This window comes from Lycorma delicatula, chromosome 1 (assembly GCF_047948215.1).
Source record: "Lycorma delicatula isolate Av1 chromosome 1, ASM4794821v1, whole genome shotgun sequence".
In the NCBI taxonomy this organism is placed as follows: domain Eukaryota; kingdom Metazoa; phylum Arthropoda; class Insecta; order Hemiptera; family Fulgoridae; genus Lycorma; species Lycorma delicatula.
Window position 1 is genome coordinate 114,313,552 of NC_134455.1, and position 23,690 is coordinate 114,337,241.

The 23,690-nt window shown below is 31.3% G+C and overlaps 1 protein-coding gene across 2 annotated transcripts in view; it reads left to right on the forward strand.

Annotated features, from left to right (window-relative positions):
* The window catches only part of LOC142321413 (facilitated trehalose transporter Tret1-like), a 57,215-nt gene that overhangs the window by 29,886 nt on the left and 3,639 nt on the right, over positions 1–23,690 (forward strand). For both annotated transcript variants that reach the window (XM_075359492.1, XM_075359485.1), the window contains exons 3-7: positions 7,982–8,120; positions 12,069–12,454; positions 17,695–17,902; positions 20,654–20,844; positions 21,967–22,220. In XM_075359492.1, coding sequence (XP_075215607.1) covers positions 7,982–8,120; positions 12,069–12,454; positions 17,695–17,902; positions 20,654–20,844; positions 21,967–22,220 — 1,178 coding nt within the window. The remainder of the gene's footprint in view (positions 1–7,981; positions 8,121–12,068; positions 12,455–17,694; positions 17,903–20,653; positions 20,845–21,966; positions 22,221–23,690) is intronic.

Here is a 23,690-nt window from a genome sequence, read left to right on the forward strand (position 1 = left end):
AAAATAACATCCCTTGGATCAAAGAAGAAGACAATCACAAGAAATTATCAGAACAAAGGGACATCACATTTACAACATAAGAAATCATACAGAAACAATCAAATACACACACAACTGGAAATGCCCCAGTGTAGACAACATCCAAAAGTTTTGGTATAAACAATTCACCTCAACACATGGAGCACTCACATAACAAATCAAGAAAAATTATACTTCAACCTCACACACTCCATGAATTTCATCCAAGGCATAACTTACATCAAACCCAAAAACTCAAACACCAAAAACTCATCAAAATATTGACTTGCTTTCCAACCCTGCACAAGATCATCGCTGCAACAAGTTGCAAAAAGATAGAACAACACCTAACACTGAACAACATTCTCACATAAGAGCAGAAAAGATGCAGGAAACAAAGCTAAGGATACAAAGAACAGCTCATCATAGTGACAAACTGAAAAAGAAAACAGAAACCTTCACACCTGTTACATAGACTACAAAAAGCCTTTGACTCCACAGTTGACTAATCAAAGTTCTAGAGATTTACAAGATCAAGCCGTACTTCATATAGTTTCTTACATAAATCCATAAATCATGCAGTCATGGCGGACCAAAGTCCTCTTGAAAACACAAACCGAACAAATCTAAACAGATGACATGTACATATGATGCTGCATTTTCCTAGGAGACTCATTCAGCACCCCCTGGTTTTATCCCTGCCACAATCCACTTAACAATACATGCTCTGCCTACCACATCAGACACCGAAAAACAAACCAACACAGAATTACCCACCTCCTCTACATGGATGATATTAAATGTAGCCATAATACAGAGACATAACTAAAAGGATTCCTCAAACCCACAGAAACTTTCACATCAGACATCCATACGGAGTCTGTAATAAGTAAATGCAAGGTTCTCCACATTAATAAAGGTGAACGATTAACTGAAATGGAGGCTGTAAACAATAAAAAGCTTGATAATATGTTCAAAAATAAAACATAAAAATACATAGGCTTCCATCAGAATATCAAAATCGATCACACACAGTTAAAAATGAAAGTGATAAACGAATTTCAAAACCGGCTCATTAAACTTCTAAAATCAAAACTAAATTCCAAAAATCTCACCATCATAATAAAACATAGAGGATACAACATAAACAGAGGGTATAGAAAACATTCATATTCTAATCCGTTCGGAACTCATTAAACACAGGATGTCGCACCCAACACATGAAAAGAAAAACTAACCACAGATGGAAAAAAAGCGGGAGAGGAATCACAGACATACAGTCACTAAACAAAAACAAGTACATACTCAGGAATTTCTTTTATGCGAAGCAACCCAGCCTACATACAGCGATAGCAAAAGCAGACAAAAACTACACACCCCTCGCCCTATCACAAACAAACCACACAACAGACACGCACAATTACAGCAAGAAAAGATGCACTTGGTCACAAAAAACACCCATGAAAAATACAGACACCACATCACACAGGACCACCCAACAAAAAACAAATACAAAAACACACCCTGGGCCCTAAATTACAAAAAGCACATAATCGGCGGACCATTAGTCACAAATTAAACATGCAGGAGAGGTTATAAACAAAAGAAAAATGTGCAACACATCACAGGTGGATGCAGAGCTCTAGCCGGAACTGAATATATAGCCAGACACAATGCATCAGCTTAAGTAGTTCATGAAACACTAGCCACAATATGCAAACTCGAAACACAAACAATACAATAAACAAACATCGGAAACACATATCCCTACTACAAATACAGACCGACATTCGCACTGGAAAATTAAATACAAACAATACTGACGGTGATGGTGATGGTAATGGTGATAATAATAATAACCCTGGACAACACCCAACACCACGTCCGTGCAATAACATCTACGCACACGTCCGGGGCAGGCAACGACATTGTACATCAGCACTTTTTCTTATGTCCGCCAACGGGGCAATGGTTTTGGTCAGAAGCTCCTCAGTGGAGTACGGGATTGACGGTCCCGAGCTGGTTGAGGTTGTGTTTCTCTGTTTCACTGTTTGCAGTGGTGGTGGGGGGAATGAAACGTGATCTGTTTTTCTGACGGTGGGCAGTGCGCAGACGGAGAGTGCTCATCCTTCTTCTCGTTTGTGAAGCCGGGTTGAGGTTAGTCCTATGTGAGCTTAGTTCACATCGGTTCACCCACATTCCACACTTTGGAACTCCGAAGTCTTTCGCCGTTCAGTATGAGTCAGTCACTTCGGTCCTTGGCAGGGACTGTCCTATGGGAAGGGTGTCGGAGCTCTTGCTTCTACGTGTGAGTCCTGCGGATGTCGGTATAGCGGGTTAGGACTCCCCTGCCGGGTTAAATTTGTAGGAGGCGGCTAACTGAGGGAACCTAGGCAGGATGATTGATCCGGGGCATGCCTAACCATCTTTCCGCCCGCACCTTGCGACATATAGACTGTCAACTTTTTTTATGGAACAATCAACTTCCATTCTTTCTGTAACAGAGGGTCCACATATAAATCCTAGTTTTGGAGAACATTTGGCTTCAAACCCGAAGCGTAGGAAGAGTCTAGCGACAAGGTATGGTCGGATCGAACTAAGTTCCGAAAGAAGAGTCACACAGTGATTCCTAAGTGTTCGGTTATTAGAAGAAGTGATAGAGACATTACGAAAATCAGTCCTTTCATGATATCACGCGGAATCACGGAAGCTGCAAGAAGACCGGCGAAGGAAGCTAAAAAGACTTACATTGGTTTGTTCGACGAAACTGTTAATGATTTACAGTCTTAAGGCTACTTAAAGGTAACAAGTTCGGAGTTATGGATGTTGAGGTTTCACCTCACAGTACTTTAAATACCTCCGAAGGAGTAGTTGTGTGCAGGGACCTATTAAACCTCACAGAAAAGGAAACAGTTGAAGAACTTTACGAACAAGAAATTATAGCGTTTCGATGATTTAACTCATGACGCAACGGAGAAGTTGTTCCCTCCGCGTTGCAAGTCCTCACTTTTAACAAACCAAAGTGTTCGGGAAAAATAAAGGCTGATTTTCACAGACTGACAGTGCGTCCGTTTATCTCGACTCCACTACAGTGCTTTGGGTGTCAAAGATTTTGAGACACAACAGTACGCTGTACAAGGCTGCGCTTGTGGGGACCCAATGCAGAATGAACCGTGTAGGGATCCGTCCGTCTATGTAAATTATCATGGGTATCATCTGGCAAGATCGCAAAATTGCCCATTTGAGAAAGTTGCTTAACATAGGCACAGAAGGTTCAGGACGTAACTAATGAAAAAGTTGAACCAGTGATAAGATAAAAGAAAATAAAGATAAAACACAGACGCCTCAGTCCACTTTAAAACAAGTCGAGTTTCAGATAAAGTCCCCAATCGGAGAAATCGGAAGACATCTAGACAGTGACTGAAGGAAAATAGAAAGAAATAATAGCAATTGTGGAGCTTCCGAAAATCAGAGGTCGTGATGACGTGATGAGATCGTGATTCTTATCAGTCGTGAAATAATTAATTGCACTGGAGGCTGAGAAAAAGGAAATACGAAAAATTTACAACCGTCTGTCTTTACATATAGACAACCAATGACATCCATTTTTGAAGAAGATTCTTGGATTAATGAAAATAGGTGAGGTGGCTGTCCACATCGATCTTCACAGCACCCTCAATGCCTTGAAGAGTGTTGTGGTTTGTTGAGATCTACTCAATTTTTCTGAGCAGGAAATTGAGGAGTTGTCACCAGAGGGAATAATAGAGTGCCGTAGAGTGAACATCAGAAAAAATGGTAGTCTACCAGTTAGAGAAACTTATTCAAAGCCCACACAGAAAAAAGTAGTCTCCAAACAAAATATTGTTGCACAACCAAGGAATGAGCCTTCATCAGTGAAAAAGTGAATGAAAGTGAAGCCACATTAGAAGTCTGAACATAATGCACCAACGAAAAAAGTTGAATGGAGAAAATTCCCATTAAGGGAATCAGTAAAGAAGATGACGTAATGATAGAAAAGAGAGTGATGGACAAGCATCAATGGAGACCTCATAAGTTTGGAAGCCTCTAAAAAAGAGGGTGAGCTCTTTAGCGGTGAGTACATCAAGCTTAGACTCTGATGTAATGCTCACCACACCATTCAGGTTGGTATCATCTAATGTCGACATTAAGACATTTTCTGTAATTTATTGCGGAGGATTGCAAGATTCTATATCCAAAGCCTCAACACCCTGGAAGCAGAGGTGGAGGCCATCAGTAGGATGAGGAAAGAATGAAAAAAGGATGGCCTAAAGGTAAACTAGACGATATAATATATAATTAAAGTTTTTATAAATTTTTTGACAAAATTTTATTAAGGATGAGTTTTTAAGAACTGCAGTATTATTACACCTGTTTTGACAGATATGACAACATTTCTTTGAAATTGAAGTATGTTTATAAATAGCAAGCAAGGACACTATACACCCCTGGTATCTTGTGATTCTTTTGGGGTTTTAATGTCCCATGACAAGTCTATTTGTCGTTGATCTTCTGACAAAACTACTCTTCTGGCTAGTTCGCTGGTTATTTTAATAGGGAGGGGAAAAAATTTTTCTTTTTTGTTTGGGAAAAGGGCTAATGAGACAGTAGTCAATGCCTGTAACTACCCCAAAAAAGAAAGATTTCCATTATGCCAACCGCAATATAATACGATATATAATACAATATAATATATAACTCGTATAATATGAATTGTCTCAGGAAGGGTTGAAAAACTTTTGAACAATTGGGAGAAAGTAAGCTAAAATTTCAAAATAAGTAAATAAAGAGACACATAATAGGTTTTAACAAATTTTAATTTAATTAACACTTAGGATCTATCAAATTTGTTCATATTGTGATTGTTTTTTGGTTTGGTCGATTTTTGGTGAATTTTTTTATTCCTGATTACTTATATATCTGGAAAGTTTAGGATTAGATCAAAATAAATGAATAGAAATTCCAGATTAGAGAAAAATTTTAGAGTTTAGAAAGAATAATTAGCAATTTGAAATTATGAATTTTGTACTTCTTGACATTTTGTTAAAGTTCTAAGTTACAATATATTGGTTCTGAGGCTCATTAACCATATTAAAAGTTGGCTGATAAAGACTACACTTAATTTTCATCTTGATAAAACTGATATTTACTAATTAAATATACAAATTTTTCTTTGCGCTGTTTTGTAACAATATTCAAGTTGACTGAGATCTTGCTTCTTCATTTTGACTTGTCTGCTAAATGCACTATCTTGTCGAATAGTTTGAAAGTATAAAAATTCATCATTGTTGAGTTAAACATTCAGAATGATTATTCTCCATTCCATTTTGTACCAGCGTGTCCAATTCTATCTTCACTAAAAATCAAAAGTTCTTTTTTTAAAGGTAAACAACCAGCTTGGTTATCATATGAGAAATGCAAGCAAAACAATTCTGCACAAAAAATTTAATGGAAACTTAAGAAGCCTTTTTGGACTCCTTTTTGACACACCTAGATTTTATATCTAAGATCAGACATAAAGTTGACAGTTTAAAGTCACTTCTACAGGACATATAATTATGGTTATTGCAAACATTTAGTTAATTAAACTAGAATAATATCATCCTTCTGTTGATTCGGCTTTAAAAGAAATTTCATACCTCTGCAATCACTTGAAATATTAACTTTCATCTCTTCATTCTTTTTTTATTACCTTTTATTACATCCATTTATATAAGATTTTTTAAATGTAGGCAGGTGTTTTAGAAATTATCTTTTTTTTATGATGACAAAACAAAAGATACCGTCCTTGCATTCCTTTACTGTATTATTTCCAAATCTTATTCAGGAGAAATAAAATTTTTTTATTACAATTAAAGTCTATTAAAGGATTGCTTTAAAATTCCTCCAGATAATAATGTAAAAAGAATTTAGATATTATATGAAAGATGCTCATGTTTGCTAGATAATTGGTACGTATACATTAATTTAGATTAGAAAACAGATCAATGAGGCAGATATTATGTAATATGGCAAACACAATTCAAAAAGCTAATTCAGACCGATAATCTTTTTCTAAATAACAATATTCATTTTGTTGTCAGTGAACAATAAGTAAATTACTGCTTAAAAGATAGTAAATGACAGAGAAGAAAAAGGTAGTAAAAAAACTGAAGAAATGTCAACTAATTCTGAGTAATATTACAATATATATTTAACAAGTATTTATTTAAAATAAGAATATGTATAGCAAGCAAGAGTATGTATGTATTAACTGTGTGTTTTCATTAAATGTATAAGGGTTGAGCAGAATAAAATGCTTTAGGTATCACAATGTAAACGTGATCTACTACCATAAGTTGACAGGAGTTTTAGTTATGTAATGTAAATGAAAATGTTTGTTAACAAATTTCCCTCTGTTTCCTCATATTCATCATTCAAGCTTTATATATAGTTAATGAAGATCAACTGCATACAGCTAATATATTTATATATAATACACATACATATAAATAAAACTTTTTTTTGTAACTAACATCAGATTCATTGAGTAATTTTTTTTACAATACACCCCAAACAATTACCATAATCACATACCATAAAAATTTACCTGTTTAAGATAGTCATGATCTGATGTTTTTATGTCAAAATTTTTGTTTTCAGAAAATTAAATCACTACACTTTCCATTTAAAATTGTTGAGTTGCTTCCCACGGAGGCAACCTGGATGCTTTGGGGCATGATGATCTCATGTCAAAAAAATAGATCGTTTTGAGATAGAAGCATTAGCTAAATTTAATTTTTCTATGTGTATGAAAAGACATTTAAGAGTTAGAATACTTTATTACCTTTTATTATTTACTGTATATAGAAATATAGAATATATTCTTGTTCTGTATATAGAAAAACTGTTATTATTCTTTACAAAATTTTTATTATTTCTTACAAATTACTTAGAAGTTATAATGTTTAGTGCTCATAGTAATATTTAAAAGATTACTCATCTATGACACAACTGACCAACCCAATCACCAAGTGAATTTCCAGAAAATTACCATTAAAATCTCTGATGGTGCATTCCTCCTCAATAAATTTGTTTTATGGTTTAATTTGGGTGACCAGAATCAGAGCTAGGATCCATTCCCTTTGCACTTTCTATATTTTTGTGTCAAATTCAACTGAACTTATTTCTTGTGGGATGCATTATAGACTGATGGAATTTTTTTTGTTCAATTCAATAGAATGTTATTCAACCAGGCTGGTGCAGAGTAATTAGCTGTTAATTGTACAAGAGCTAAGATGCTGTTTTGAATATCCCCGCTGATAGGCCCCACGTTAGGGTAATCAGCTTTTGGTTGATGTTTATTCTTGCTTTTCTTTAGCTATGGCATCTTTCAAATGCTTCATGTAGGTCAACTGTCTGTCAAATGTTTCTTAGATATTTTGGATTTTCCTCATGTGTTGCAATAGCTCTATTTAAACTAAATTTAAATTTTGACTTTGATACTTGTAAAACAAAAGGCCTCACATTGTTTTGGGTTAAATACTGAAAAAAACATGTCACATTTCTTTCTATCCTGATGAAGTCAGCAGCCATCACTATGGGTTCATATGCTGAGCAGAGCATAATTTCTCTAGTTTCTTTAGTTTAGCTAGGGTTCAGAGAGGTTTGTAAATATTGAGCATAGTAAGATCATGGACCAGTGCTGTAACGTATTACTCTGCCCACATTATCCACATTAGTATTAGTATCCACATTAATGTCCACATTTGTATAAATACATTAACTGTATTTTTAACTCCCTTTTAGTAACAATTACTTGTTTTCCCTCTAATTTATTGCATAAGTAAATGGTGATTTTGTATATCTGATAATACTTTTTGGTGTCTATTTTAGTCTAATACTATAGACTGAACACTATAAAGAAATATTCATTTTTTTATTATTATACTTTTCTTTCATGCAGATAACAGCAACTATTGGCTTTGGTGTATTGTTACTTGGTATTGGTCTCATACTGTCGATGCCTACAATTGTGATTGGTGGTCTGTTTAATAATAATGAAGAATTATTTCTACTAGATGAAGAAAGTGCATCATGGTTTGGTGAGATAATATTCTTATATATATATATACTTAATGAAATTATTATATATATATATATATATATATATATATATATATAAATTGAAACTCATAAATATTAGCTAAAAGAATCTCAATGTATTTAAATTGGTAGTATGATTAAGATAAGAAATAATAGTAATAATGGTAATAACTGAAATCTGTATGATTGATAATAAGTTTCAAAAAATGTTGTTATGAATAAAAATTGTGCTTCATGTTTCACTGATATGCAGGAAAATTCAAATACTTATACTAATAATTAATTTTTAAATTTGACAAATGTTAACTTTGGTGATAATGAACAATCTATTATTGCTAATGCTTTTAAATTTAATCCATCTCATAATAACAAGAATAATATTATCAGAAATATTATAGTTGATTTTGAAATAAATATTAATAAAATAAATCCCCCTGATAAGGAACAGTTACATAATATTATTAGTAGCAATATCCATAAAATTAAAGATATAAATATTATTAATAAACCACTTTTTAATAAAAAAGTAATTCACAATTTAGAAAATAAATTAAAAAAAATAATTGTATTATATTAAAATTTGATAAAACTAATACACCTGTTATTATGTACACTGAAAAATTTAATATTTTAAGGAAACAATATAAAATTGAAAATAACTTTAAGGAAATAAAAGGCCCTACTCATAATTTTTTTAAAATAAGAAAAGTTTAATCACAAAATATCAAACTATTTTTGATTAAAACAATAATTTAAGATATGGACTTCCAAAAATACATAAACCCGACATCCCAATGCAATCTTTGATTGATTTTATATCTGCTCCATCTTAAATTATTTCCAAAATTATAGGTATAATCATTTTTTTTAAGAGGTAGAGGAACCCCATTTATGAGCGCCGGAGCAGTGTTGGACTCACTAACAGGTTCTGCAAGATAGTAAAAAAGGCGTATGTATTCCTGCATAGCTTGTAAAGCATTACTTCAGAAGAGGGGGGGGGGGGTGTAAGCACTAACACACACAATCAGACAACAAAGCAAATAGCAAGGCACATACACATACACACACACACACACACACAAACAGATCCACACATAACTAAAAAACCAGCACAAAACAACACCAAACACACTTGACCAAACATACCAACACATATACACCACCCACGCACACCAACAACTCTTGCAACACTCATACTTACATGCCATCAGCTTTAACTCGGAAGTGAGGGAAGCCCTCGGGACCCCAGCTGGGGAAGTGAATGCGGTTTCATTGGATCCAGCTGACCCCCCACAAAAAATCAGAGGAAAATCCTTATGATAAAAATGAATTTACATTATAATTATAGCATAAAAAATGGGTATGAATTTGTAAATAAATTTAAAATCTTAACAGTTGGCGGAAGCACTAGGATAGTGAGTTATGATATAAGTAACATGTATCCTGGTCAGTGAATGGCACTAACTGCTGGAAGATCTTGAAGTAAACCCCTGGGGGAGTGCTTACAAACTGGTCATGGACTGATTTGGACGACCAGCCCCCCTCTTTCTAATGAGGTGGCGCTGCGAGCTGTAGAGGAACTCTTCTCAGTAGTTGAGTGAGAGTGGAAAAAGGTGAAAATTGAACACAACATGAGGTTCACGACTGGGAAGCTCAAGAGTGATGAGGTGACATTACATTCCAACAAGAGTCCAGGACCAGATTTGGTTCCAGGTAAAATAGTCAAGGAAATGGTGGTCAGACACTCCTGGATTGTGTTAGATGCCTTTAATCAGGCCCTAGAGGACTCTCATTTCCCGGTGTGCTGGAAAGAGGCACGACTAGTTCTGGTACCTAAGAAAAGGAATACAGAGATGGAAGGAGTCATGTGTCGACAATCTATCTGTTAAACACGGTCGGTAAACTATTTGAAAGACTGATTGTTGATTGTATATTGGCAGAATTAGAAACGATGGGTGGATTCTCCACTAGACAATATGATTTTGTGAAGGGGAGATCCATGGTAGACGCCTTACAATACATAACTAACTGGTCTGCAGACCAATTTAATTTGAAATTTAAACTTTATTAATGAAACAATGAATCAAATCTATAATGTTTTTAAAAAAATCTACTTCAACATTTTTCTGACCATTCTCAAGAAATAGTTTTTACAGTGGTGTCAATCAATGTTACTGTTGGCAGATGTTTTTAAATTAGACAGTCACAAGTTCAGAATATGGTGGAAAAAAATATGTGGTTTGCATTGTCTATGCTTGATAAATCATTGTTGTGCGTGTTTGTATTTTTACATTTTTCATTGTGTTGAAGTGAGTGAAAGTGTGGAACCTTTTGTATATGTGTAAAATATCAAGATTGTCAATGTTAGTTTTTGTTAATTTGTAAAGTTTGACCACAAAATGGTTAGCGGATATTGACTATGTTGCTATGAAGGGCATTTAAGTGTTCATTATATCTTTCTTTCAAACTTCTTCCCATTTGAGTAATGTAGAATATTATGCAATTGGAATATTTTGTTTATGTGTTCCAGGGAAATTGGGTTTGGTGATTCTGTTCCATGTGCAATGATTTGTTTATTTTCTTATCTCAAACTACTAAATTTTATACAAACTATTTGCTTTCAGAAGTATGATCCACAGACTACTCAATACACTCATGTAACCTGAAGACCACGTAGAAAAACTAAATGGTATAAAATACAAAGCACCTGCAATTGGATAAGTCAGTGCATGCACAGATTGGTTTGAGAGTCATTAAAAAGTTTAAATTTCAAATTATATTCAGTTATTAGTATTAAAAATGAATTAAATATATTCATGACAATGGAGCAAGGTATAAAGCAATGTTCTTATTGAATAACATGATTTTAAGTTATTTCAAAAGATTGCATCATATATAGTAACAACTTTAATTTAATTAATACAACTTCCACGTAAAATTTTAAAATAAAAAGTAATTCAAAAGACAATTAAAGACATTTGTAATTAATAATGCGTTCAGCTCAATGAATTTTTCTAAAAAAATCATGTTCACAATATCAGATAATATTATATTTAATATAATAATAGTAATTTCATTAACTTTATAATTGCATTTTAAAAGTAGTGTATTATAGTACTATCAGGATGTAAGCACTGCAGATTATAGTTTTACTCTTCGTTATCACATAAAACATTTGTAAAGGTTAATTTTGTTATTTGTAATGTGTTTTAATTTTTATTCTACTTGGATGAATAAAAATTTTAAGGACTGACATCAAAGAGGATGGGTTGGTTTAAAAATAAATAACCAGCTTTTGCTTATTTTAATGAATTTGTCATTAAAAGTTAAAAGTATACTCTGGATAAGAAAATTATCAGTTTTTTACTTATGATCCAAACTTTTTTTTTTTTTAGTCTGAACCTTTTCACAAGCAGTTAGCTAAGTATAACTGTTAGCCTAATTACTGAACAGCTAGCTGTGTCTTGTAGTTGTTCTTGCCAAGAATTGGGCAAAGCATTCCAGATAAGTTCCTTTGACTGACAATAAGTGAAAAAACACCAAAAAAAAATTGGCATTTAAATAAAAAAAAAAGCTATCTCGACTATCCTTTATTCTGTTGCATCACAAAACATCAGCTGTCACAAAAGGTGATCATGTCCTGACCACTAAATGCTAACCACTCATTCAATGATAGACTTTTTTTTGGGTTAATGTGCCAGAACCATATTTTAACGGGCAATGGAAAATTTGTTCTTGATCGCTTCAATACCTAACAAAAGTCCATTTCACATTCATTTATTATGTTGGATTTTATCTTTGTGAATGGGATTTTTCATGTAAGTCTTTAAAATACAGTATATGTATTTAGAATCATATATTTAAAAACATATTTTGCTTTCTTTCTTAAATGTTATTGTTGTCATGTACAGGAATAAAATTATTATTATTATAATTTTTTTTTATAGGCAGCATAATATTTATCAGCCAACCTTTAGGAAGTGTGGCATCAGGTTTCCTTCAAGATATATTTGGAAGAAAGCGTTGTATGATGATGGTAAATATACCACAATTAATTGGTTGGATTATTATATATTATTCAACACATGTCTTCTATCTCTACTCAGCAGCAATTTTATTAGGACTTAATCTTGGCTTTATGGAAGCTCCTGTGCTATCATATGTAGGTGAAATTACAGAACCACATTTACGAGGTATGCTGTCTTCATTGTCTGGATCATTTGCTGGTATCGGCATATTACTTGAATGCTTAATCGGGGCATTAACAGACTGGCGTAGCACTTGTGCTATTAGTGCTATTGTGCCTGTATTAGCTTTTATAACAATTTCCCTGGTAAGTAAACATCATTATTTTTTATTTTTATTACTTTTAAAAATTATTATTATTTTACAGTTATTGGACAATAAGTTATAAAAATACCAATCAATTTAAAAAAGGGAAGAAATTATGTCACTTATTAAAATAAAGCTACTTTAAGAAAAACATAAAATGCTGAAATTTTTAAATGGAGTTTTAATTTAATTTTTCAAAATTATATCGTAGTCATTATGGGAAAAAAATTTGTCCTTTTTTTAATTTTAAAGTCTTTAGTAAATTCTCTAATAATGTGTAATTATAATGAAACTTTTATATAAGACTAAGTTGGTAAGTAGAGATGTTATAAATATAAATATAGATGTATAATTAAAAATTTTTTTTCCTATGAAGTGCTTAAATTATTGTAGAATGGTTGATTTAATTTGCATGATGATTTTGGATAGATTTTAGGGGTTTTACTTCCAGTGCTTATACTGCTTTTATTTGAAATATTAAACTATTTGGAAAAAACATATATTAATTAATACAATGGAAATTGTTTAGTTGAGGTCACATAAAAAGTTTGTTTCTCAAAAAAAATTTGAAAAAGTGAAATAAAGATTGACAAATATAATTAAATTGTTGTGAATATTACTTTGCTACTTTATAAATTCATTTAGTAATTTTGATACATACTTATTTTTAAGTATTTTAATATCTTAGAGCACTAAATAACTAACCAATCAATAATGGAGGCCTAATTCTTGATAGAAGGAAAGGAAGGGCAAGTCTACATGGAAGAGTTGAACCAAGAACCAGGTACCAAGTCTCATGGAACAGGAAATAAAACATGAAACAGGAATTTTATTGAATGATCGATCCCCTTTTCACAAAATAGTTACATTAGATAACAGAGGAAAATGTTCTAGAATTGACCAAAACCATCTATCTCATCTACTTTTTACATTACCCCTTTTTACATATTCCCTTTTCTTGATTATAACAGTGAACAGACACCTTTTTTTTATGTTTCTACCACTTCTATGAGTTAAAACAGTAAGGATGCTACTACAGCTGCAGATGTACTAAGTATAGAATTGAAATTTTTGTCTGCTGTTGCCCCTGCTGTTACTTATAATAAATTAAAGTTTCTATCATTAGAATTAGCACAGTTGTAGTTATAAGAGTAAGCAATACAATTATATTTTGTATTATTTGTAATATTTTTAAATTTTACATTCTGATGATCAACACAGCAGTTTGAAATGGCTCAGTGTTTTAATTAAATATTAAGAGATATTCAAATAAGGATTTGTTAAACTTATATTTTTTATATACTTTCTCCATAATATCTTCTGTGATGTTTATTTAAAAACTAAAGTGGGCAATTAGGCCTAGATTTTTGTGAATGGTTTTTGGAGCATAATCTTGTTTTCAATTTATTTTTCACTATTATCATTGTTCTTTCTATTTGTATTTATAATAATTAAGATTAATCTGGAAGTTAATTCAAGTCTAAATTTTTAATTTTATATTCACCTTCATGTGCCTTCCTAAACTACTGTTATTTAAAATATAGTTAGTACAAACAGCATCTAGGTCTTTCAATGTAGAGCTATCCCATTTCCCAAATTATGTTTTCTGTCAGTAGTATTACTATGGTTTTACTTCCGTGTACAAAGTAACGGAAGTATTGTGTTTGTGAAGAATTTCACTTTTCAGATTCAATGAAAATATCCATTTTGACCATCCCTAAATCCATTTTGACTAGTTTCGGTGTGACGTCTGTACATATATATGTACGTACGTATGTATCTTGGATAACTCAAAAATGATTAGTCCTAGGATGTTGAAATTTTGGATTTAGGACTGATGTAACATCTATTTAGGACTGTGTCATTGTTAGTTGTGCGCTTCCCCTTTTGATTGCAATCTGGACCAAAAGTGTCCAAAAAAGCCCAAAATCCAAAAAAACTGGATTTTGGACTTTCTCTTAACTGCAGCAAAATATGTCCTCATTAAGAGCTTTTCAACAATATATTATAAGTGGTACTTATTTTCATTGGTTCCAGAGTTAGGGCCAAATGAAATTTTAATTAACGACATATATGGATCTTACAAGGGGAAGCCACATCAGTTTAAATTTGACTTCATCTTTTTTCTTTTTAAATTTTTTTAAAATTTAAATATATTGATTTATTAATAATTGTTAATCTCTGATTGTAAAAAAAATTACAATAAATGATAAATAATTCAATAATAACAATAAAAAAAAAGTATGAAAGAATGTCAGAAGTTATTAATGAAATAAAATTTTATGTACTTTTCATTTTAAAAATATGTGTATATGAAATTTAATAGACGTACAAGGAAGTTATGTAGTGTCCATATCAGATTATCTATTTTGTAAATTGTTTCATTGATGAATATTGAAACTAATTTCATCCTTACTATACCTAACTTGTTCATATGCTTATCACAATAAATGTCAGAATTTCTGCTTAAGCTCCTATTGTGTTCTGATCCAACAATTCAAAATTACTAAAAATATGCTCTTTAATTAAATTAGGTACTTAATTATTCACTATTGGTAAACCATTACATTACATTACTTTACATTACTACATTACATTACATTACTTTACATTATTACATTACATTACATTAATTTAGGCAAATTCACAATTATTATTAATAATAAATAATAATTAATTATTAATATCTTGGCTAGTAAAAATTTTTTCTCACATGCTAATAAAATTGTCATCATTCATTGCAAATAAAATCATAGGAGCCTCTAATTAAAACAATAAAAGTCATTACTTTTTACATTTTTACTGTTAAAAACAAATGTGCCTAGTTGCATTGTTTTAGCCTATGGTGATTATCCTATGATAGACAGTCTATTTAATATATGACCTTAATGGTGATGGCACATAACTACCATAGTCATATATATAAAAATGAGTATTTGTTTCTTTGTCCCGTATGCGTTCCTATGCCATTCATCCGACTGAGGTGAAACTTTGGTGAATTGTTGTGGGTACGCCTGCGAAGGTTTCTGAATTAGTTTGAACCTGCTAGGTGGCGCTGGGATCTAGATATTTTGATAAATTATATTTATGATCCGATTTGGCTCATATTCAGAATATATATTAGTTATGTGAAAAGAAATATTTTTGCAAAAAGGGGAGAAGGGAAAAAGGAAAAAAAGAATGAGGGGTAGAGGTGAAGATTGGAATAGGGTAAGAGGGAAAAAAGGAAAGGTTAAATTTTGTAATGTTCCATAATGTTCAGTATTTTAATATTTCATCAAACTTTCATCTATGTTTATTTAATCTATATACATATACTCGAATATAGCAATAGCGATGCACTGCCAGGTCAGCTAGTCGTCAATAAATATTGCTTTTTTCAAATACACTGGTATTACCCCTTTTAATGCTACTGTTCTTTCTAGTGTTAATCAATCACTTATCTTTCTTAGTGTTTCTTTCTTTCAAGATACCTTTAGCTTGATCAGTGTGATACCCATTAGATTACAGCAGCATGTATTTCTAAGGACATTATCAGTTTTAAAATCATGGTATGATTTGTTGCCTACAATTTTGGCATCAGTCAACAATATAATTTATGATTATATTTAAAAATAATTTTTATCCCAGCTCAGTTATATAGTGCAGCATATTGTTATATAATCCTGAATTTAACAGTAGATTTTTATTTCTGTACTTTTTTGTATTAATAATGACGATTTTTATCTGTGAAAGCTTACATTTATCTCTTCTGACTTATTTTTTATTCTGCATCCGATGTTTAATTAAATTATTTGTTATATTCAACATAAATTCAATTTTTTTTGTATATAATCATACTTACCAGGTTCATGGTAGAATAATAAATAATAACTGTACTCTTACAACACGGTCAAGGAATTACGAGATTTGTAAATAAAGAATGAGACTAATTTTTTTTTGGCAGCTAGAGAGGCAGAGAAGAGGCAACACTTAAAGTTACTAGTAAACATATGGTTATATGAACAGCTGATTAATATTAGGTATTAATATTTTTAGTCTATTGTTGCCACGTGATATGTAAACAAACTTTTCATGTAATGAGTTTTTGTTGTGTGTTACAAAAATAAGTGATACTAATTATGAGCAACGTTGGGCAATCAAGTTTTGTGTTAAACTCAGTGAGAATGCTACTGAAACTTTTTCAAAATTGCAAAGGGCGTATGAAGATGATGCTCTGTCACGAGCTCAAGTTTTTAGGTGGTTTAAAGCATTTTCAGATGGCTGAGAATCAGTTGCAGATGATCCATGCTCTGGAAGACCGTTAATGTCGAAAAGTGACGACAGTGTTGAGTAAATCAAAGACTTGATACGGTATGACTGGCGATTAACTGTCAGAATGATTGCAGAACAACTGAATTTGAACCAGACAACAGTCCATCAAATTTTGACAAACGAATTGGACATGAAAAGATTTGTGCAAAATTGGTCCCTAAAAACCTCACTGTTGAACTGAAAAATAATAGGGTGGAAGTGTGCTGTGATCTTCTAGGGCTAATTGAAACTGATCCTGATTTTCTAAAATATGTTGCTACTGGTGATAAATCTTGGATATTTGAGTATGACGCAAATACAAAATGTCAGAGTAAGGAGTGGCACATTTCAAACTCACCATGTCCCAAAAAAGAAAAAATGAGTAAATCAAAACCATACTAATTTGTTTCTTTGATAGTAATGGCATTGTCCGTAAGGAGTTTTTGCCTACAGGACAGACTGTAAATCAATATGTTTACCAAGAAATTCTTGAAGGACTGTAGAAAAGAGTTGCCCATGTGAGACCAGCCATCAAAGACAGCTAGATTCTGCATCATGACAATGCACCTTGTCACATTCCACTCTCAATGAGTTTTTGGCAAAGAAAAACATTCCTGTAGTTCCTCAACCATTTTATTCACCTGACTTGAGTCCCTGTGATATTTTCCTGTTCCCGACTAAAAAAACACCATTTTGGAAGAGTAGAAAACATAAAAAAAAAAATGTAATCGACCATCTGAAGGATATTCCAGTTTCTGAGTTCCAACACTGCTATGAAGAGTGGGAAAACTGTTTAAACCATTGCGTGGCTTCCCAAGGGAATTATTTTAAAGGTGATAGATTCCATGTATAATTGGATTGTAAATAAAATGTTTTTCTGAATCAGTCTCATTACTTTATTTATAGACCTCGTACATACACACTTATGAATGACATTATTTTTTTCAGATTCCTGAATCACCAACTTGGTTAATTATTCAGGGACGGATAACTGAAGCAGAACAAGCTTTATGTTGGCTACGTGGCTGGGTTCATCCAGTATATGTAAGAGAAGAATTTTTGGCATTGTTAGAATATACAAAGTCAGCCAGTACAAAGGAAATGGTTACTATTCCAGCTAATGTCGAAAACAAAGAACCTATTGAAAGTAGTCAAGGTATGTTTTTAGAGGAATCAATTGATTAGTACAAAAAATTTAGGTCAACATGAACTGTAAAATTCAGATCTGCACTAGCAAATTAACTTTTTATACACTAGCAAAATTTTAATTTTTTCTCATCCTTTGTACTTGCACCCTTGCTCCTTTATTTCTGTTTCACTTGGTTGAAATAACTTTTTAAAGTCTCATACACAGTCATGAAAAAGGGTGGATAAAGATATATAAGAAATTTAGGAAGATTGAAAATTTGTTAATTCGCTTAATTCTGTCTTGTGATTGAATTCAATATATGATAATTCCAAACATCTATGTAGAATCACACCTTTAGTTTTACTTTTCGGCAATTATTAAAAGGATGAAGCTGGGATTTTATATTTCCTTTATATTTTGTGATCCAGTTGTGATAAAGTTAGTATTTTTTTCTGAGAATTAATTTCTTAAAGAATTTTTTTTGAAACGGTATGTGTAAAATAAAGTGGTTGGGCTTTACTTTTTATCTAATACCATTGGATTGTTTGTCAGTTCACATCGTAGAGGAGTGAATTTTTGTTACAGTAATCATTAAGTTTAATAATCTAATCCTTAGAGGACTACTGAATCTGAATTTATTAAGGGATTGAGACCCTGAAAATAATATCTGTTCAGTAGACACAAAAGTGTCAAGATCAACATAAAGCACAGAAAGTTTACATTTGCTTGTAGGTAGTGCTGTTCATAAGTTGTTCCTTTTAGTGCAGAAAAGAGAAGATCAAAGTCAAGCTCCTGATGATTTGAAATTAAATAGTGAAGAAGAAGAAATTCAAGAAAATTTAATGAAACTGCTTTACAAAACTGTACTGTTGTTTTACAAAGAATTTTTCAAAAAGAGAAAGCATGATAGTGAGAACTGGTATCCATAATTACAGTATTATTTTATTATTTATTACTTTTATACAAAAATTCTGCTTATCATTATATTTATATTATCATTATAATTTCTGAAACTGTTTACAACCATTTTACCCTATTTTAATTACATTTATCAAATGAAAAATAAATATATATAATTTCAATTTTTAGTTTTACTATTTATCTTACATTTCTCATCATTTAACAAAAAAAGAAAACAAGAAAATGTGAAATTACTTGCCTACAGGAAATCTGAAATAATACACGACAGAAATGGTGGTAGGAGAGATAAAAGTTTCCTTTCTGGAATTTAAAAGAATTAAAAAATTATCACAGCAAATGCAAATTAACATGTAAAAAAGGATTTTTATTTCCTGATATGAAATTTTTTAAGAAGTTAAAGTAATGAATAAAACTGAGAAGTTTACAAAAAATAATCTAGAGATAAAAATCAAAATTCACTAATCATTAACAAGAAATTAGTATAATTTTACAATCATACATGCTATAGAATTTATTTTTAAGAAATAAAAAAAAATAAAAAACTATTAAGATATAAAATAAAATAAAAAATTATTAAAAAATAAAATTTAAAAAAATTATTTTCCTTTTTAAGTACCCATCAACTACGTATTATAACGATAATTATTTCTTGTTATAAAGAGTACTATAGTTCATTATAGTAATGTCAGTAGCTACAGCTGCTATGAATTTGGCACATACAGACAGGTTGATTCATACATTTTCCAGACCCTAGTGAGGAATTCTGCCAGTTTACCTTCAGTTAGGTAATCAAAAATATTGCTGTCTGTCACTGGTGTGGTCATAATTTATTTAAAAAATTAACTTAATTCGATTCAAGCTGTACTTTGGGTTTGATAACAATAGATGTCTTTATTTTTTCTCACTAATTTATTTTTACATTTGCTAAAACCATATTAAAATGACATATTTAATTGATGATACCTACGTGTATGGATGTACTGATGATTTTATTTTTGTAATATTTTGTAATATCATTTATTTATTTTATCATTGGAAACAGTAAATCATAATTCCATTTTGTTTGTGATGAATACAAATAATTAATATTATTGATTATGGGAATTTTTTTTTTTTATTGATATGGGTCATTTTTTCCCAGAAGAAACAGCAGCTATTCTATATTATAACATAATTGAAGGGGAGTAACATATTATGTTAACCTAGTAATGATATATAAACACCTTTAATACCTTGCTTTAATACCTTTAATACCTTTTTACACCTTTAATACCTTTGCTTTAATACCTTGTATTAAAGCAAAACATACAAATAATGTTAATTGTCTATGATTTACATACCAAAAAGTAAATACAAGACAAAATCATCTGTTTCATCACAAGTAGAATTTTCCTACACAAGTAGAATTCATTTTGTTTCTTTATTCCCAATCCTTCATGCTGTTGCAAATAAAAATATCCTGTTCTTCAAACTGTCATATATAAGAACTTCTAAATTATACCCAAAAATAATTACCCAAGAATTGTGAGCTATTGACAAAATAATCAGATTTAACAGTACAAACACACAATTACAAATATTACATTACTGCTTTGTTAATTATCAAGCATTTGAAAAAACTTTCAAATTAGAGAACAATTTGATTATAATATGCTAAGAGAAAATAATATTTGCCATAAATTATTGGCGATAACTTAAGCAAATAGGTTAATGATTAAAAATTTGATTTTTTATTTAATATATGTGATTCAATTAAAATGAAACAATTAAATAAATAATTTTTATTATGTAGTTTTATAATTTTCTTATGTAAAACTTTGTTTTATAAGTGACTCACATCTTTTTTCTTTTCTTTAGAAAGTAGGTCAAGTAATACTGGAGTGGCAAATACATTTGTACTTTTACTACAACCTAAGTTGCATAGGCCATTGCGGATGGTATTAATATATTTTTTTATATCACATAATATATCGTTACTGGGAATTAGACCATTCCTAGTTCATATATTCAAATTAATTGGAATGCCTATGAATCCACACTGGGTCTTGGTGAGTTATTTTGTTATAATTTATATTCATTAATATATATATATTTTAAATTTTGTTGCTTATAGAGGGGGACTGATGAATTTACAGGAAAAGAACTCTTATCTTAGAGAGCTATCCTGGTTGTAGGCAAAGATGTTTATTACTTTTTCATCTATTTTTTAAACATGAACAATCAGGTAGGTTATGTCCCATGGAAAACAAAAGCAACAAACTGCTGCATTGCTTCAAACAATGATAAACTTAAATGAAGTACTCTGGAAAAGCTGTAAAAGATATATATATATAAAATGAAAAAAAATTGTGAAGTACACCAAAGGGTACAAAAATGTTTTGTCCTGAGAGTAATTTGTTGTAGTAGTTAAGCCTCAGTAAACCTCAGCTTATTTGTTGGTCTACTTAATGGCCTAAGACCTCTTTCAAACTGTGTTTTTTTTTTTTAGGGATTAAACATCATACAGATCTTTGTAAATGGTGCAAGAGAAAAGGGAATGGCTGAGTATATGTCGTTTTAAAATATTCAGCTAACTCTCAGAAGAGGGTTTTACATCTTGGGAAATAAACTGATTGCTACTGAATTTAAAGAATTTGACTTCCCAGGCAATTCTTGGGAAGTGATAGAAGAAAACGTAAAACCAAACCATTACTTCTTTTACAGAGGTTTCTGTAGTTTATACCAAAAAACCAGGAATATTTTTTTGTAATTGCACTTACAAATCAGTCTACATGTTCTAAAGGTTTGTGTTTGGTGATTGTGTTCTCTGTAAAATGATTTGCTTTGATTTTTATTCTGAAAGCTATATTAATCTAAATTAAAATTTTTTCTTCTTCTAAATTTAATCTAAATCTGCATCTAAAATTAAATTTAATCTAAATATTTTTGTGATTTACTTCTTCTGAGTCAGTTCTTGGTTACATATAAAAGCTGATAACACAGTTGTAGGACTTTCCTACATTACCTTTCATTTTGACTTATTCTAAAATACCAATATGCCATCTACACCTTTGTTGTTGTGCTTCTCATGTAGCTAGTGGCAGTTATAAGAAGGTATACTTCAGCCCAGCTTTTAGGCTAGTTACTAAACAGATACAAATTTATAATATGAAACAAAACTTTATTTTCAGGTAGTGTCAGGAGGACTGCAAATCATTGGCTCTCTGACTGGAATGATATTCATGAAATTATTAGGAAAGAGAAAAGTCAATTTTATATCATTATTGACATGTGTTATTTGCTGCTACATGTTAGCTGTCAGTATAAAATTAGGTGATGTTATCCCATGGATACCATTTGGATTATTCTGTTTGCTATTTTTTGCTGCTGGATTTGGTGTTATACCACTACCTTGGGTGTTACTGAGTGAAGTGTTTCCTTTGGAGTAAGTTTTTTTTAATTTTCTAATTGATTAGTTGGAACTTTGTATGTTTTATTAACTTAATTTTTATAGAGACTTACAGAAAAAATAAATTTTTAATACATTAAGAAATTAATTTTATCATTGCAGAGAAAAAACATCATAAAAAAATTACTTAAATATTTTTTGTGTTAAAATCCTTATTTCTTTTGAACTTCAGTATTTACATAAAATTACAGTTGTTTAAAATGCTACGTAATGAAATTTTTGGGACTTAAGTGGTAGAATTAGTGATTTATTATTGTTTTTGCCCTGAAAAATTGAATAAAATAGGCCCCAGAATCCGTATTTACAGTAATTTTTAAAAAAATTGGGATGAAAACGAATAAATTGGGATAAAAACCTCTGTTTTTATGTTTGACGTACAATACATTTGTTAAATGGGTAATAAACACTTAAAACGTTTAAACAAAACTTGTAGAAAATTTAATTCTGAACAAAGTAATGTAAGTTAAGTTGAACAAAACAAAGAAAAGTGAAAACAAAGTTATACAAGTTTATAATAAACTAGCTGTACTCGCCACGCTTCGCTATGTCACATTGTGGTTGCATGGATGAGAAATGAGAAACAAAACAAAGCATACGTTTCATAGAAGTTTAATTTTGCAATACTTGGAGATAAACAATATTTTTTTTGTTTTTCCCTGTCTGCGTAGATATAAAGGCTATCTGGTTTGCCGACTAGTGAACACGCACGTCCATGTGAGAAGCAATCCGCATCTAAATCTAAACCACACAATTCTAAAGATTGACCTTGAGCTTTATTGATTGTGATTGCAAATGCCATTGCAATCTTTTAAATTGAAATGGTGTATCGGTCGGGATCATGGGTACTCGAGGAATGAGGACATCTTCACCTTTGAAAGGCCCCGTTAAAATCGTTGCTTCCACTACGTTATTCATCAATTTCTTAACTGCAAGTCGCGTGCCGTTACAGAGTTTTGGCTGATTAATATTCCGCAACAGGATAATTGGCAAGAATTGGCAGGATTATTTTCAATTTTGATATGTGTGGTGACATCCCTGGGAGATCAAGTGAGTTTAAAATTTCCGTTGGATAATTAACTACTTCATCTGCTTCCACAACGGTGTCTATCGACTTATATGTAATTTCCTCACTTTGAATGCTGGATTGAATAACATTATTAAGTTGATAGACATCTTTATTCTTTGCGGCAAGTATAGCTCATTCACTGAGCCAATCGTGATTTCTATGATTAATTTGAATATCAGGAAATACTTTTTCGATCAGTTCTTCTTTCGATGTTACTAAATTACAAAAATTATCAGGAAATGATATTCGTCTAGACGTCTCCTGGCAGCTGTCCGTTTCCAATTTCCATTAACTGTCGTGAGAATACCTCAGCTGATGGATCATTCTGCAACTGGACACGCATATTCGTAGTCAACTTCAATGTACGTACGTGTCGCCAC